This window comes from Falco peregrinus, chromosome 5, assembly GCF_023634155.1.
Source record: "Falco peregrinus isolate bFalPer1 chromosome 5, bFalPer1.pri, whole genome shotgun sequence".
NCBI lineage: Eukaryota > Metazoa > Chordata > Aves > Falconiformes > Falconidae > Falco > Falco peregrinus.
This window is the reverse complement of record NC_073725.1, coordinates 8,266,572-8,284,239: the sequence shown is the minus strand read 5'-3', so window position 1 is coordinate 8,284,239 and position 17,668 is coordinate 8,266,572. Positions and strand designations below refer to the sequence as shown.

Below are 17,668 nucleotides of genomic sequence, written 5' to 3'. Positions count from 1 at the left end.
ATTTAAAGAATCAGGCTTTTATAACTATCACTGCCTTCCAAGAAGAATGCTATAATTTTATAAATTCTTATCTTTCTCTAACTTTGGGGCCATTTTCAATTCATTTTAAGAAATAGATGTTGTAACAGTTGTTTGCTTGTTGTAGTAAGCACAAGGAAAATAATGGAGAAAAAAAAATCCATCAGTGGGACATACTAATTCTGTAATACTTTTTGTCTTTCTGCGTTGTCCGTTTTTAAAACTATTTCTTAAACCTGTTAACACAGTTTTGAACATTTTATGTCAGAAAATTTCTATGTAGTTGTCAACAGAATGAAGAAATGGTACCTCAGTTTGGATTGAATTTTGAGCTTGACTTAGCTTTCCGTATTTGAAGCAAAATCATTCATCTACCAAAACTGGTTCCTTGCCTTTTATAGCTTAAGGCTGTAATGAAGACAATGCATCACTTTTGTGATAATTGCTTGAATTACTATTCCAAGTGAATGGCCCACTTGGGTTGATCTCTACTTCCCGCTAGTGAAAAAAAGGCAGCTTCTTTCCTTATCTGCTTTGTACCTTCTGTGCAACACCAAACCCTTCCTCTGACACCACCGAGGTCAGTGGTAAGGCTTCACTTGGTTTTGGGTGGTTCCTGTGCGAGGAGCAGAGTGTCTGCATGGGAGGGTGAACCTTTCCGCAGCAGCCTCTCCCACCTCCATTGCAGCAGCGCTCCTGCATGGGGCAACCCCTGCAAAAATTTCCTTACATGACCTGCCAGGACAGGTTCACCATCCATTCATGAGGGGACAATGAAGCCAATGCATAGGAACCATACATACGTGTGTGTGTGTGTGTGTGTGTCTGTTCCTGTGTATCCTAATGCTTGGCGGGAGAGGCACCATTGCCCCCAATGCCACGTGGGTGAGGAGCATCGGGTGCTCTGCTGGGGGGCTGGTCCAGGCTACGGACACCAGACCACTGTGCAGAACTACTGGCTTGCTTTTTGGTTTTTAGATTTCTGCCCATGATAGGAGTGAGGGGGAAGGCAGGGCTGCAGGTGGGAATCCAGGTGCCGATATCTTCTTCCAGCGCTCATTCCTGTGGAGGAAAGGGTGGTTTTACACAGAATGACTGTTAGTGGAGATCATAATTACTATGAAAAGCTCAGACACTGCCTTTTTTTAAGAAATATGCTTTACGCTTTACTAGCATAACAAAAAAATTGCTACGACACTTTTGTGAAGATACTGGCGTTTTGGTTTTTAAATAAACCATGTTTTCTTAAGGCTATTTCCAGACCAGCATTGCTAAAGCTCTAGAACTGAGATTGTTTAAAATGAAAAAGTGACATACATTGATAAAAAGGAGACTCCTTTACATCAGCCTGGAGTTATTTTATATTGTCTTATCGTGCACAAGAGGGGAGCTGGAAAAACTCTTGTAGTTTAAAAAACTGTGTTGTTAATTAAAAAGGAGGGTGTGTCAAGGCAGATGAGTTAATATAAGAAAAAAAATTCAACCATGTTGCAAGTCACTGAAAAAAACCATGCATACATGGTTGCAAGATAAAGCAGCCCATCTGTGTAATTTACATAAATTATACTAGTTCCTAGCAGTCCCATACAATTGATGCAGCATCTAGAAATTAGCAGAGCATGGGGAGGTCCACACCCCACCCTGCTTGTTACAGATTTCAAGTAGCTGGGGACTGCAGATGTCATGGCAGGGACACCATGGGAGGAACAAAACCAGTCACCAGGGGCTTCTCTCTCTGGTCAGGGTGTGCTTTCCCGTAACAGCCCTCCTTACCCTTTGTGCAGATGCACTTGCCTTTTCACATGCATCTTCTGCAGCACATAGAGTGGTTTCTCATGTCATGTCTTTGCCCCTTCTCTAGTTGCTTACCACCTTGTCTGAAGTCCCTGCATCCCTTGCTGCAGGGATGTGCTCTGCAGCCGTGCGCTTGCCGTTCGGTTGCGTTGCACCTTGGCAAAGCTTATGGGAAGTTACTCCTTTGCTGTACATGGCTTCCAGCATGTGACTTTTGCCTCTGATGTTCTGTTGGTTCCTCCGAGGGCCCAGTGAAGATGATGGGCACTCGGTTTTTTGTTTGGTTTTTTTGTTAAGAAAATATTTACTACGCCATTATTTGTAGGTAAATTTTGAAGGCAAATAGCCGCAACAGTGATGTTATGGGCCTACTGATCTAGGCTGAAAGTTCACTAAGCTTGATCCCGAATGTGTGCCATTTGATATGTGTTTATTTTTATTAGAATGTCTTGCAAGGAGTGTGAAGTTTGTGATTTTCAGTCTTATGCTAGCTTTTTTGATGTTTCTTTTCCACCGTAGTTGAGATGGATAGCCTTTCTGAACTATCCCAGCAAGGTGCCAACCATGTCAACTTTGGTCAGCAGCCAGTCCCAGGGAACACAGCCGAACAGCCTCCATCCCCTGTTCAGCTTTCTCATGGTAGTCAACCATCAGTCCGGACCCCGCTTCCAAACCTGCACCCTGGACTTGTATCTACTCCCATTAGCCCTCAGCTGGTAAATCAGCAGTTGGTAATGGCCCAGTTGCTGAACCAGCAGTATGCAGTGAACAGACTTCTAGCCCAGCAGTCCTTAAACCAACAGTACTTGAACCACCCTCCTCCTGTCAGTAGATCCATGAACAAGCCGTTGGAGCAGCAGGTCTCAACAAACACAGAGGTGTCTTCCGAAATCTACCAGTGGGTCCGTGACGAACTGAAACGAGCAGGAATCTCACAGGCAGTATTTGCACGTGTGGCTTTTAATCGAACTCAGGTCAGTCATCTTTTTCCTTACTTTTTTAGAATCCAAGATTCCCTTTCTTTCTCTCTCTATTTAGTCATTATCACCTTTTATGTCTCTCTCCTCATTTCTGCCTTGTCACTTAGCTCCTGTGAAGGAACCGCGTTTCCTTGCAGGACCAGTGTCCATGTTGATACAGTACAGAAATCTTCAGTGATTGGTTTGTGGAAATACCTGCTGTTCTTACAGACACCTTCGTTCCTCTCCAGTTGTGATGGTTTATGAATAGCTGAGTCTTCTCTGGAAAGGATATGAGCAGCTCTGTGCAGAACCATTCACAAAGTCACCCAACAGATTGCCTTTTGTGTTGCAAAGGTATACGCGTATTGACCACATGCATGCACTGAACAACCTGTCTTCTTTCACAGGTGTATGGAGACGGTCTTTTATTCTTGTTTCCATTTCTTTTTAGTATTTTCTAGTGAAAGTCTTAATAACATCTTCTCGGGCTTCTGAAAAGATTAAAAATTAAAAGCTTTATTTTTAGATCATCTACTCTTTTCATGTATTTTTGTAGTTTGTTGCAAAAAACAGTAGTTGCTGAGATTGCTGATGTCCACGTCAGAACATATACTTCAGCTCTTCAATGCAGAAAAAGCTAGCCCTAGCAAAGCTGATAAGTAACACTAAAATGTGTTATTTTTTACACCTGTTTTAGAAGCTAACCCTGTTATAATTTATTCTGCTCTATGAATTTAACTTAATGCCATGTTGCATGGAATTTAATCAAGCAGAAATTATGGAAGAAATTACAGTATATCCAATGCAAATAATAAGATCTCAAAATCTTTGTGTTCTGTTTTAACAGAAAATAAAATAGCAGTTTTGTAAATAGAAAATATTTTACAAAGACATTGTTAAGTTTGCTTTAGATTCCACATTTTTAAACCTAATGAACAAGTATTAGTCCATGGTAGAATATAGTAAAAAAAATCATAATTTGGGCTTCTCTTGCAATGTTGATGTTTCTCCCTTCATACCTTAGAAAATACAAATTCTGGTTCAAATGCATTGATGCCAGATTTGAATAAGCATGTCATTTGTAATTGTTCTGAATTATTATTGCCTTAAAATTTTTTACATCCTCCTCTAGCTAGAAGAAAGTAAAGTCATTGTCTGAATTTTCTGTAGAGCTCTGTGTGTTTGTGTCTTTCCTTTTAACAGCAGAGGAGGTTTTCAAGATCTGGGTCTTTCGTACCAAATTTCTTGGGATACATGAACTCATGCAAGGATTACTTAAGTAAGTTAGGTCCAGGCAGTACCATTTGTAATATTTACAAGTAAGTGACATAGAGTTTTGTTTAATACAATGTTTAATATTTTAACTGTTGATACTATAAAGTACTGAAGTAATAGTAGTAGCTTCAAGTTGCAATGGCTTGCAGCTGCCATCTTACCTGGACAAAAATCCAAGCAAATAATTCAGAAAATAGTTTACCATATATTTAGTTCTTTTTCAGATATGCCTAAAATCACCTTGTTTTCTCTGCACTTTCTTCCCCCTCCAAAGTAATTTGTTCAGTTTTTGTCAGCTAGTTTTGCATGCAACTTTTGGTCTATCATTTGTGCATGAGCAGTATTTGTTACCTGAAATACAAGGATGATTGATTCTGACTGGACATTGAATTTATGTGATGCAATATGAGAGGATGCTTTTGAGATGTGATAAATGCAGCTATAGAACCAGGTTTCTAATGCAAATACTGATTTTTGCTTACTATATATTTTTCTTACTACAAATGTTACTAAATATTTGGTTGAAGTTCAATTCATCCACAGATGTTGTGGTTAACCAGCTTGGTAAAACATGTTCAAAGTGACCCAAAACTGGGAGGAAACCCCAAAATGAACGTTGAAAACAAATCGCCTGAAGAGATGCGACATATACCTATAATATATTTTGGCAATTGTCAACCAGATCTACTTGAAAAAAGACAGGGTAGTATCCCTATATCCTACAAATAGTCTTAGCTAGTCAAATAGTATTTGCAGTTAGCTACATAAGATTTTCCAGTATTTGTTATATATTGTGGCAAACGTAGGGAACAGAAAGGAAAAATATTAGGAGCCTAGACAATATTAGCCTCAGCGTTGCCAAGAAATATCTCAGCATACTTTTCATATGAAGCAAAGCCCCACTGAAATCCAGAGTTTGTTGTAGGCACATTTCACCTTTGCAGAACTGAAAATTGTTAATTTTACCCATGGTAGCAGCTAATGTCCAAGTATAAACGTAGGCAGAGATACTTGTGATTCTCATATGAAAACATTTACATTTGTTCTGCTTGCTGTACTTTGGAATTCATCACAGCTTATTTAAGGATATGTCACATTTAACTAAAACTAGGGCAGTGCTTTAATAACCAATGCTATTTACATGTTATTTTCTAATATTGATGTAATATCTTTTTTTTTTTTTTTGTCTAGAGCAAGTGAAAATGCTTGTTTAAATTTATCTGCTGTTTTCTGAGATAAAAAGCTAACTCAGGCTTACAACTGACATTTTTGAAACTGTCATAAGCATATTTGAGCCGTGTCCAGGGAGCATATCATGCCATCAGTTTCTAAAGGCAGAAGATCTCACTGAAATTGGTTAGGAGTTCTGTGCAAAAAACCCTGATGTTGAGATATGGTCTCAGATGCGGGGAGAGATTCGCTTTCAGTGTAAAAGTTAAGGAAGGAAGTGAACTATAAGAGTAATCTAGCTTAATATTTTGGCAATAAAAATGGACTTTGGTGTAATTGGTTGAAGGTGTTGGCACTTCTTTTTTAGACTTGTGTTCTGCAGTATGAATACAGAATTTGCTGGAATTTTTGTGTGGGAAGGGGAGTTCTACCAGCTTAGTGTAGTAGTTCAACTTGGTAATTGAACACTTGGCTCTGATTTTCAAAAATTTTTGATTTGGGGGCAAAAATGTCAACTAGAAATATTTCTACTTCTTCCTAGCTCAAAGGAAAGAATTTAGTAAAATTACTTCTGAAAACTAAGGTGTCTTTTATTGTTAAATAATTATCATCTATTTATGAGGTAGACCCCCCCCCCCCCCCCCGCCACACCTCAGAAAATTGAAAGGATGTCTTTAATATCTTCTTGGATAACTTCAACAGCAACCCTTAACTTCAGAAAGGTAGTTTCAAAAATGTGTAGTTCTCAGGAATGTGCCTCGCAAAGTTTAATCAAAGAAGGGTCCAGATAGCTCTAACTTGAAAGAAAATTAACATATATACAGACACAATAGAACAGTTGTTGTAGGGAGCAGAAGCAGTTTCAGAGGGTGGAGCACCTCTCCACACGTGAAATTTCACAGCTTGCTGACTGCAGAGAAGCAGATTGAATCCTGTTAGCACCTCTTAGTAGTGCACCATGGAAGTTTGTCGAGTCAGGATTTGTACTAGCAGGTCTGAGTTTCACCTCAAGCATGGCTACCAAATGTGTCTTTCAGTCTCTTTGTTTGCTAGGGTAATTTTGGTAAATTGAGCTGCTTTTGTTTCAGCTGCCGTTTGACCAAATTAATAAACATTTCTTCCAGCTGATGCCAGTGCACTGTGCAGACACCTCTGCTTTCTTGAAATGGCAAGTTCAGTATTTCCCTGCACTCTGCTGGGCAGAAAATGGCATTTTTTCTGATGGCGCAGCCACGAGGTGATGGCACGGATGCATGGGGGCAGCTCGCCAAGGTGCAGTGCCCCACTGTCTCTGCCACAGCCTCCCGTCAGCAGTCAGGCTCAGACTGCCCCTGCAAATTTGCAGTCAAACTGGGAGGTTGCCTACTCTGTTTTGTTCTTCTTTTGGTGTTTTGTGCAGCTGAACCACCTTCGGAGCCCTAAACAAATAAACAAACTCCTCTACCCATTTCTGTCCTGTGTTTGTCAATGTAAACACGAGTCAGGAAACGCAAAGCTTTGGCTTCCCCCACGCAAGGCTGACATTTGACTTGAAGGTGTAGCTTAACCTGGCGCAGGGCAGGGTGACGTGTATGTACTGCGCGAGCGAGGAATCGTGTTAGTCATGGTTGTGGTTGGAACCGTAACTCGGGGCTGCCTGGCTGTTTGTGTACACTTTCAACCGTAACATTTGCTGCATGGACTCGGGTGCTGCCGTATGGAGATGACCTCTCAGCTCCATCTTCGCAAAAGGAGGGGGAGTGCTTTTTGCTGCTTTTGCCATCTTTGACTATTGTAATTTTTCTTCTTCCCACTTGTGATAGTTTTTCATCTCAAGGTTTTTGAGTACTTCTCAGTGTTTCTGCCAGATACCTTTTCTCTCCCCCTCCTTTCTACTTCACCCCCATGCTGCTTTAAAATATTAGCTGCCAGAATACATTGCCTTCCGTTCATGCATAATGCCTTTTCTCATATGTGGAAACTTCTGTGTATTTAGGATTGTGCTTGTGCAAATTCAGGGCAATTGCTATTTCAAGGGAGAATGCTTGGATGCAAGAAACAGCTCCATGCAATTTTAAAACAAAATCTAAGTTTACACAAACCACCTTCCCAGGCACTTTTATTTTTTTTCCTTCCACTTTGTCTTTGGCACACTTTATTTTCCAGTAAAATGAAAAATGAAGATGGATTATTCAAAATTGATAACAGTAATGGACCATCATGTAATGTTTTATTGAATTTGAGTTCTGTAAATTATGTGGTAGAGAGAAATTTGCCTGCTTAAGTATAACAGAAATTGCCACTGTATTCATATAATTCTTCGTAGTGTAATTTAAGAAAAAGCACACTATCCATATCACTATTGAATAAAAGGTAAAAAGGTGCTATTACACTATCATGACAGCTCTCCTCTTGCTACTAAGCGACATAGATAAATGTGTCTGCTTATAACTTACTTGGCAGGGATCCAGGCTTGTGGGTGGAGCTTGCGAATAATCTTCCACCTGGACATGGGATGGGAGCACCCTGGGATGGAGAGGGATAGTGTTCAGGGATGTTCTGCATGTTTCAGAGAGTTTGGGGCAAATTGCATTTTTCTTCTGGGAGCTTTGAAGATCTATCAGGCTGATAAAATCTACTCGAATCGGTGATTACATTCAAAGAGGAGACAAACTGGGGGCCAGACAAGCAGCGTTTTTGTTCATATTGGCAGACACTTTCATTTATCTCCATCTTTAAAGAATTCATAATTAGCTTTTGAAAGCCCTGATAATATTTATTGAACATTTTTGTGTAGTTAGTAATGAATTATACTTGTGATGACATGGAAACTTCCTTTTTTTGATGGGACCTGGTAACATTTTAAAAAAATATATTTCCAGTGCAAAAAGAATACAAGGGAGGAACACTGAGGAGGACTCTGAGCCTAACAGTGTTTATTATTTATGCAAAACAGCATTTAACTTCTATGTGACCTGAGGTACAATATCGGGAGATCACACCAAGACTTACATCTTGGCAAACCAGTTCCAGACTGGTAAAACAAATGGTGAATCTCTGCACATCAGCATGGGACAGGATGCAAGAGCTGATATTCTCTTTCTAGGATTTTCCCATTTTACATCATCTAATGATCTTTAGCTGAAGTTTTATGCTTAGAAAATTGAGGCAGTAGCAATGGAGTAATATCTGAAGCAGGCAAACTGTATTGTAAGACTTTGCCTGCACCTGGTACAACACTTTATTTTTCATGTTATTTCCTCACGTATTCTGACCTTTAGTTTCAAAGCTCCTAGAAGCAAACACCTCCTCCTTGCCTTCTCCCTGCTCTCTCATCTCCCCTCCTCGCTCTGCATTCCTGTGCTCTGCTCCCAGCTCATGCAAAGAGTCATGGAAGTGATGGGGGAAGGAGAGGGGAATGAATACTTAATGGCATTTAATCACCAAGAGGTGTCCTGCAGCAATGGTTACACTGACAAACGCTGGAAAAATACAAAACCCGTTTTTCTTTGTTTACTTATTTCACTGAGACAGGGAAAGTTACACAAGAAAACCAGCCTTTTCTGCTTTTTTTAGCTGCCTGCTATGTGGCAAAGGCTTATATGAGCAAATATTTTTTATTATGGGCTAAAGTATTTTTCAAGGACGTTGACTGTGGCCGGCAGTGGGCTGGCTGCTGGTAAAGTGTCTCCTTTTCTGCCAATGATCAGTCCAGCTGAGTTTAGTTTTTCTTTCTTCTTTTTAATCCTGATGATGTTTTTTTCAGCACAGTAGCAGTCAGAAATCAGGTGTTACAACTACCTGAAAGGAGGTTTTAGCGAGGTGGGTGTGGGCCTCTTCTCCCAAATAACAAGCGATAGGACAAGAGGAAACGGCCTCAAGTTGTGCCAGGAGAGGTTTGAATTGGATATTAGTAAAAATTTCTTCACCGAAAAGGGTTGTCAAGGATTGGAACAGGCTGCCCAGGGAAGTGGTTGAGTCACTATCTCTGGAGGTATTTACAAGACGTGTTGATGTGGCACTTCAGGACGTGGTTTAGTGGTGGACTTGGCAGTGCTGGGTTAGCGGCTGGACTCACCTTAAAGGGCTGTTCCAACCTAAACGATTCTGTTCCATTTACTGTATACATCCTGTGCTTTGCAGACAGCTTCGCCTTGTCTCCATGGCACAAAATCATTTCTTGCCTCCCTTGGAGGATGGGTTGTGTAACCCTAACACTGGCAAAACAGTGGTAACTGTGGGTTTGAGTACTTAGAAGTGGAAGCAAATGGTAGACGAGAATTTGATTCCCATATTTGCTAATAAGTGAATTTACTATTAGAATAATCATTAAGAAAAATTTTAAAAGTTATACTCCTCCCAGATGCCACTTTTTCTGTAACTTGTTTATTTACCTTCTGAGTAGTTTCTGCCTGGATACCAGAAAATACGAGGGATGAAGAATAGCGCTAAGGAAGTATCTCCCAGGATTATTTTATTTTTTTAATCCTTCTTCATATTATTTTTCCTGCTTAGTGCTGGAAAGACTGTTTGTGTTTTCCATCTCATTTCCCTCTTAGTTAGGCAGGCACAGAGAGGTCTTTGAGGACCACAGTGGCCCCAGTGTGGTGACTGACACCTCCATTCTCACTGCCCAGGAGGGATGGAGGGGCGACAGGGCAAATGCAGAGATCAGAGCGGTACTGGGTGGGCTCTGACCCTGCCTAAGCGTGGCTGCCTGAGAGCAGTGGCTTTGCAGCACCTTTGTAAGGGCTTTTGCCTGATAGGGTAGGACCTTTGAGAAAGGTGACAACTCCTATAGGTGCTGTGAGCATCAGACTTCCCTGCAGAAGAGGCTGATGCATGGGCTGTAGCTTTCTGTTGCACTCCCTTAGGAATGGTATCTTCAGTCAGGACTGCCTCTCATAGTTTTAGCTTTTTCATTGCCTGTCTCCCTCCCTCCATTCACCCCTCCATTATCCCAAATAACTTGCAACAGTTCTTTAGGAAAAGAAACAGCGGGTTGTCTTATTTCTTTAAAATCACATCCTTGTTCCCTTGTTACAGAAGCAATAAAAGCCTCTTAAACCAGCCCTCTCCTTGTCCCAGCATGGCAACAGCATTTATTCCAAAAAGAAGTTAGCATTTCGTTTTGCAAAAGTTAATTTATCACCACCTTGTTACTTCAGCACAGTAGAGCATTTTGTACGCCTGACGTATTTAAAAGGAGAATTTGGCAGCGGGGAGGTTTCAAGAACCTGTTGACATTAAAGTTGTAGTTGCACTCACAGGTTCATAAGGTGTCCCAGACCGCCAGGCACGCTCCATTGCTGAGGTCTGAGGTGAAATGACTGTGTGGGAAGCCTGGTGTGGTCTGTGCAGGCTGTGGCGGTGTGCTGTCGTCTGCAGCCTGCCCGTCTCTGGCTTGCTGCTGCAGATGCCCTCTATGCTGTTTCCCTCTCGTTTCCCAGTGCTTGTTTTTATCTGTGGTTGCTGGACTCTGAAAGTGGTCAAAGGACAACAGAGGTAAATGGACGCAGGAAGCAGGACCTGCACAGCAGGTGCTCAAATAAATAGCCCAGATGATGGACTAGGTGAGGATTAGGGTTGTGCTAGTGAGAAGAGGAGGGTGGGAGGAAGAGGAAGGTGAAGGAGGGGGAGTGTCCAACACCGAGTTTCCTCACTTGTTAAACTCCAATATACAACTCTCAGAACAAAACGCTGACTTCTAAAAATTATGGGCCGGAGTTAGTTAAGCACTACTTTAGGAAAGTTACAAGTTTATCATCTCAGATTAGTTGTGAAATATCACTTCCTTTCAAAGAGCTGTTCAAGTTGCTAGAAATGTGGAAAGCCATATTTTTTTAGGTTGGCTATGCATTTTGTCTGAGAACGCCCCAGTGTCAGGCCTCTGGACTATCTGTATTTCACTTATTCTGAACGTCTTGTGATTGTCTGTCGACTGTGAAAGATTTCATGGCAAGTTAAGCCGGTCAAAAGAAGGAGACCTATTAGACAGATTCAGTTTATGTAAAACAGATGCTTAATAAAATTAAGGGTACAATTGAGGCTGTCTTCTCTGCTACCTAAAATGCCATTAATATATTCCTATGTGGAGTGGATGGTGCATTTACTGCTCTCGTTCTCAGCCCAATGGAAAGAAGAAAGAGGACTGGTTGGCAGTGGCTTTGCAGACCACAGTTTCGCAGGCGCTCACCTCCGCTAACTCTCCAGCATATTTTTTCTTTCCCTCCCTACAGGGCTTGCTCTCAGAAATCCTCCGAAAGGAAGAGGATCCCAAGACTGCCTCGCAGTCCTTACTGGTAAACCTTCGGGCTATGCAGAACTTCTTGCAGCTGCCAGAAGCTGAACGAGATCGCATTTACCAGGACGAAAGGGAAAGGAGCTTGAACGCAGCCTCTGCAATGGGCCCTGCACCTCTCATAAGCACACCACCTAGCCGGCCTCCACAAGTAAACCACTCTTCTGTCTTTGAGATTTGCTTGTTGCGTTTTCTCACTGTCCTGCTGGGTGATACCTTTCTTAAAAAGAGGAAAGCTTTTACTGTTGCGTTTTTTAAACGCTCGCAGGATCGTTGTTTGCAGTGCATATCGCAAATTAAATTTAGGAAATATAATGGATGATAGTAGCAGTTTATTACTACCGATTTTCTAGTTTTAAGATAAATTCTATCCGTTATGGCCCCTACAGAGGTTATTTTTTTTTGCTCATTTTACCGAGATATGAGCTTTACTGGGCCTGGAAGATGCTGGCTTTTAGCTGTTTTCCCCCCCTGTAATTCTCAGGTGGTGTTTTTAGTGTTAGAGGTTGAAACAGGGATTTTGAAGGATTTGGACGACTAAACTGAGTGGGAATGAAAGCAGAAGTAAGAGTACATCGTAATGCCTTAAAAATTATCTTCCGGAAAATGAACAGATAAAACTAAAGGGATGGAGTTAAGAAGACTCCATCCCAAAATTCTGGGCACACTTTCACCAAGTTGAGCTACTAACAACTGGATAACATAACAGACTTGCTATATCCATCGCTCTGCAAGATTTGGATATGTTCCTTAAAGCTTCATTTTGTATTTGTTCAAATGAAACTCCTGGTGATTTCTGTAAAATCTAGTGGGACTACTGGTTTCATTCTCCCAAAATTATAAAGTTTGATAGAGTGGGATCCAAAAGGATCTGTGTGATGTGTCTGTCAGAGGAAACTGATGCTAGTTTTAGGGTACACGAGGAATACAGGTGTGAGTCATAGGAATGCATAGGATTTCCATGAGGAAGAAACACTTGTGAACGAAACACTCCAGAAAACTATCTTTTTCTGAAATACTCTGCATTGGTGTAGCTCAAAGTTGTACCTATGCAAGGACAAAACAAACTGATCTGCAGGTATGTGGGAATCATGCTGTATACACAGTCCAGATTTGCTGTACAAAGCAAGGTCTTGGGATTGTGGGAATTTTGTGATGGTTGAGTATGTAAACACAGGTTTTTGCTAACCAGGCTTAGGCTTGTGCCTATGACTATATGCCACACCCATTCTGAATCCTATAAATTCCTCGAGATTATTTTCCTGATTTTCTTACAGCTAATGGATACTAAAGACCACACTAAAGTAAGAAATAACAAAATCGTAGGAAAAGGGAGGGCAGAAGATCACTTTGACCTGATGCAGTACTTTTCACAAGAACAGAAAAAAAATTTAGCAGAAAGAACAGACTGTGCTAATGGTCTAGTTTTTTTATCAGCTGAGTTTAGTCTGTGAAATATTCTGTAGATACTCTTCAAGATAAAGGATGAGAATCTATTTACATAGTAATGCTTTAGTGGGAAACAGTTAAATATAGATAACTGTGTTTAAAATAACATTTGAGTTTGTTTTAATATCTGTACCTGCTCCCACAGCCCAGGTAATTCAGAGCAAAGGCTAACCCTTCTTCTTAACTTACCTCGTTCTGCCAAGGTAATGTCTCACTCCGTCTCAAGTGGTCTTGGGCAATTTCACAGCTAAAGAACAGAGTTAATTACAGGACCTTCCTGAAGGATGTCAAGTCAGAGGTAGTCCTTGTATTGGTTTTAATTCACACTTTAAACTATAAATCCCTTGCAGCCAGAATGAAAGTGAGACTTAGGGGTTTTCTTAACTGACAAAACGTACTGTAAGTCCAAATGTAGAGGTCGGGGCGGGGGGGATCTATCTGTCTCTACTGTGGTCTTGTTCATAATCACATTTCATTTTTTTAGTGGGAGTCAGGAGTATAGTTAACCTAATTGTGACAGTTCAAAGTGGAAACAGCATATGGTTTTGTTTTGATCCTTTTCAAAAGGAAAACAGGTTAATAAGGAAACCTTACAGACTAATACTTGAGGTTTACAGAACAAAACAGTTATTTTTCTAGTTGTTATGTTATTCTCTGTAACTTATCAAAAGATACGCACTTTACCTAGTAGATGGACTGAGGGTGTAGAAACCTCTGAGTTGGAATTCTGTGTGACCTTTTTATACATTGCTAGAATTTCCCACATATAAAGACATGAAGTACTTACCACCTGCTACTAAGTGTTCAGGGCCCTAAGTTTGAAAATGGAAATATCTGTGTAACAGAAGCACAATACTTAATGCTAGAAATAAGGATGAAATTATTATACATGTTGAGCTGGCAAGTATAACTTGAAAAATTGTACCAGAAATAAATTATAGTCAGGATACTGCAAAATTATTAATGCAAACTACTACTCTGATACTCCGTCAAATGTCCACAGTTTATTCAATATTGGATACTAAGGAAATAAAACTACTAGTGTCCTTACTACTAAATTTATTACAAGCAATTATTTAAAGGTCACTATACAGGAGTACAGTATAATATTTTTTTAGCTTAGCTGTGAGCTTCTTGGATAACTATTGAAAGGGAAAACAGACCGTTTATCCTGACAACAGAATTTATACAAGAGCCAACATATTTAATGTTAAATCTTTAGGCCAGTGTAACATTCGAAACAATTAAACTACGAAACCATGAAAAATGGGAGCTAATATGCCACACATGAAGGTTTATTTTGCAATTGCAAGTTATCAGTTTCGGAAGGATGTGAAAATAAACATCCTGAAAAGGATCTATTTTGCATTTTTGTGTTGCCAACTGGTGCCCAGACAGTAGAGCAGACTTAACCATTTAGCAGCTGAGCTTGTTCTGTGTGAATTTTGCATACTGTTGCATGCAAAAACAGAAAGCGGGACCTTGGGGGTCTGAGAGGATAGTAAGAACTCACCAAGCATAAACCCTGGTGCCTGAGTTAGAAGGAACTGTGTTGAGTTTATCTCATTTTTACAGCATTCTTACTAGTTGCTACTTGAGCTAATGTATCTGGATTATTTCCAATTCTTTTTTGAAATCCTTTAAGAAGCTCTTTGTCCCCCTTACTTCTCCCTTTCTCTCTGACTTAAAACAAAAAAGCAAAATCTTACTTTTTTTTTTAAATTGAAATCGTTAGCCTCTAATGCATACGCTTTTGGGATACATGTATAGCCCTCTACGCTGGTCAAGTTGTAAAAGCCAGCTACTATCTTCCACACTGGCAGACTGAGCGTGAGGAGACAGTGCACGCAGGAATTTTTCCTTGGACCTTGTTCATCTTGCTGTCTCCTGGGGCAGAAGCCTGTCTGTCAGGCTTTTCCCTGGGGCACTGGAGTTCCTAAACGTTAGCATATCCATCAGGTAGGTACTTCGTGGAGCCATAGTTTAACCTCTCCAACCTAGAAGGAAGAAAAAAAGGTCCTTTATTGTTCTTCCTTCCTTTAACTTTTTTTCTTTTCCCTCTTCAACACCTCCGTGTTGCAGCTCACGCCCCAGAGGTCCTTTCTGGGTATCCCTAAGTAAAGTTCAGAGAATGAGTCAGTCACACGTTGTGTGAGAGCGAGAGGAAGTGGGGATACTTTAGAGGATGCTGAGTGTGGAGCTATGTTCAGGGTGGATGGAATTTCCCAAGGAGGTGCTAGGGATGGCCTCTTCCTCACATTGGGGCAGTTCGGGGTGTGGGGGAAAGAGGACTCTGCCCTCCTTAATACAGCTTGAAGGGTAGATGGAGACAGGTGACCAAGTCACAGATTTTCTTTTCCAAAATATTCTAGTTAAAGCTTGTTAGCCATCCTGTAGTCATGAACACTTCCTTCTCAGGGCAAGTAGTCTCTATTTCAGCAAAACTTAGGAATAAATCCTTCTTGCTACCCATATTTCCCAAAGAAAATTTGTGCGAACTCTTGGGGCCCATCATCATCCTGTGTAAAAAGAGTACGTGTCACGTCAAGAGGAGAATATAATTTTAACAAGGCAGTGTTTTAAGAAGTATCCATAAATCTTGCGTGAGTCATGGTTCAGGGTAATCAATTGACAAAAACCTTCATTTTCATAAATATAATCCTGGCCTCCCTCTGACTGCAGATAAATTACAGTTCCGTGGTGGTAAAATAATTTCAGCTTGGGTCCCAGAGATTGTCACTATTGAAAGACTGGGCTTGAGAAGAACACTGCTCTGCTGGTGGTTGAGGACCAGTGACCCCCCATAGCAAGCACCTCTGGATATCACCAACTGCCGCGAAACCTGGCGGCGGAACCCTGGAGTTCAGCCACATGCACATACCATACGTCACCACCAGCAAAATTTTTAATTTTAAGTGTTCAAAATTTGAGATTTAGGTTGATAGTCTTTGTGCCAAGTTGCATTCTAATGAAAGTAAAACTGAACGAAATAATAAACGCAACCCTCTCAGCCCCCTGTGAAAATCACCATGGAGGAGAGTTAATGGAAACCCTGACACTTAACTATAACTGCACTTCCAGGCGCCACTGTAATAATGGAGTAGTAAACCTTGTCCTGATAAAAGCTATTCTGAAAGCAACAGCATTTATTGTACCTCCTGTGCTATTTGCAGAGCAGAACTGAAAAGTAGTTTGTTTTGCCTGGAATGAACTACTTTATGAATTTTAATGTACAATGTAATATTAAAAGCTAAACCAGGATTAAAGAAGATTTTTGTTCCCAAGCTAAAACAGTACTTATGAGAATGTGTTAGAAAAGATTTTTTTGTTTCAGTTTTGAGGGGGAAGAAACGAACTTCCATGTTTGTGAAAACCTCCTCAGATGGGTTATTCCTTCTATAACCTTTGTTTTGGAAAATTGAATTAATCCAGAACTTCTTGCTACTGTAATCAGTCTTATTTGATGAGAATATATGTCTGGGCAGGTTGGGAGGGGATGGATGTGGTTTGGGTTTTTTCAAATATTTTTAAAAGACCAAATTGATCAGTGATAGGAAGATGCCAAACAAATTTCTCATTCTCAGTGTGTTACATTTGTAGAATAATGCTCCCCTGTTCAGTTAATGTTTGCAAAATCTGGTTACCGTAAAAAAATTTAGCTGATCTGTGGTTTCGTTCCTAAACAGAAAATGTGGCTGTAAGCGTGGGTGGGGTGGGAGGTTCTGCTTAAGTGTGGATGAGATGAGAGATTATGTTTTGTTTTGTTTTTCTCTCCAAAATGAATACTTTTTCCACCTCCTCTCCCAAGTCCTGAAGTTGTACCATTGAGGGCTTTTTTGTTTTCTGTTGGGTTTTTTTGAGGAGGAGGGTGTTTTTTCAACCCAGCTTCAAACAGCCTCTGTCTTGAACTCAATTCTAAATTCAACACAACAAGCTAGATGCTTGCTATGTATAAATTATGAAACAGTTTTATGTATGGATATTCTCCAAGAGGTTAATTAGCATTATTGCATGGAATTCATCAGACCAGAGCAGACCAATGGTCCATCGACTCCAGCCAGAGTCTATACCTGATCTTTGAAAAGAAATTATTAAGAGGTGGGGGAAGAATTTTTATACTTGGCCAATGATGTAAATTGGGAAGGGAGAGGGTATGATTGTGGACAACAACCTTTAATAATCCCCAAACTCATCATTTTATAGTTTTAAGATTTTTATTCTCCCAAAGCTCTTTGCGCTAATATGGCTTTTTGATGCAGATGTTATTTTTTTCTGTTGTTCGCTTCCTAACTCAATATTAACAGAAGGCAATAGACATTTTTTAGTTTGTGTGTTTGTTTTTAACTTCAGTGACGTATTAGATGCGGTTGAATTTGTTGTACCCGTACAGAGATAGATGTGATTTGCCAACCAGAATGAGTATCTTCAGTAATTCCACTGGGTTAAATGCATCTCTGTATTAAATAGGGCATTGAAAAGTGTGGACCAAAATGCACAGTTTGAATTATGTCTCCAACATGGTGTGTGAGTCTTGGGTTTTGATGATCTGGGTGTTCACAGGTCAGTTAAGTGGTCTATGAAGTCCTGCTACCGTGTGAAGCTGTCTTGTGAAGCTGAGTAGCAATCAAAAAGGCAGTGTGCTTACAGAAAAAAAGATGTTGAGATCAGGATCACAAGAGCAAAGCGTTTCCTTCCCAAAAGATACCGTGGACTTGTGTAG

At 40.4% G+C, this 17,668-nt stretch overlaps 1 protein-coding gene across 7 annotated transcripts in view; it reads left to right on the top strand.

Moving 5' to 3' along the window:
- The window catches only part of SATB1 (SATB homeobox 1), a 94,064-nt gene that overhangs the window by 46,603 nt on the left and 29,793 nt on the right, over window positions 1-17,668 (top strand). For all 7 annotated transcript variants that reach the window (XM_055804412.1, XM_055804408.1, XM_055804411.1 and 4 more), the window contains 2 exons: window positions 2,332-2,786; window positions 11,438-11,650. In XM_055804412.1, coding sequence (XP_055660387.1) covers window positions 2,332-2,786; window positions 11,438-11,650 — 668 coding nt within the window. The remainder of the gene's footprint in view (window positions 1-2,331; window positions 2,787-11,437; window positions 11,651-17,668) is intronic.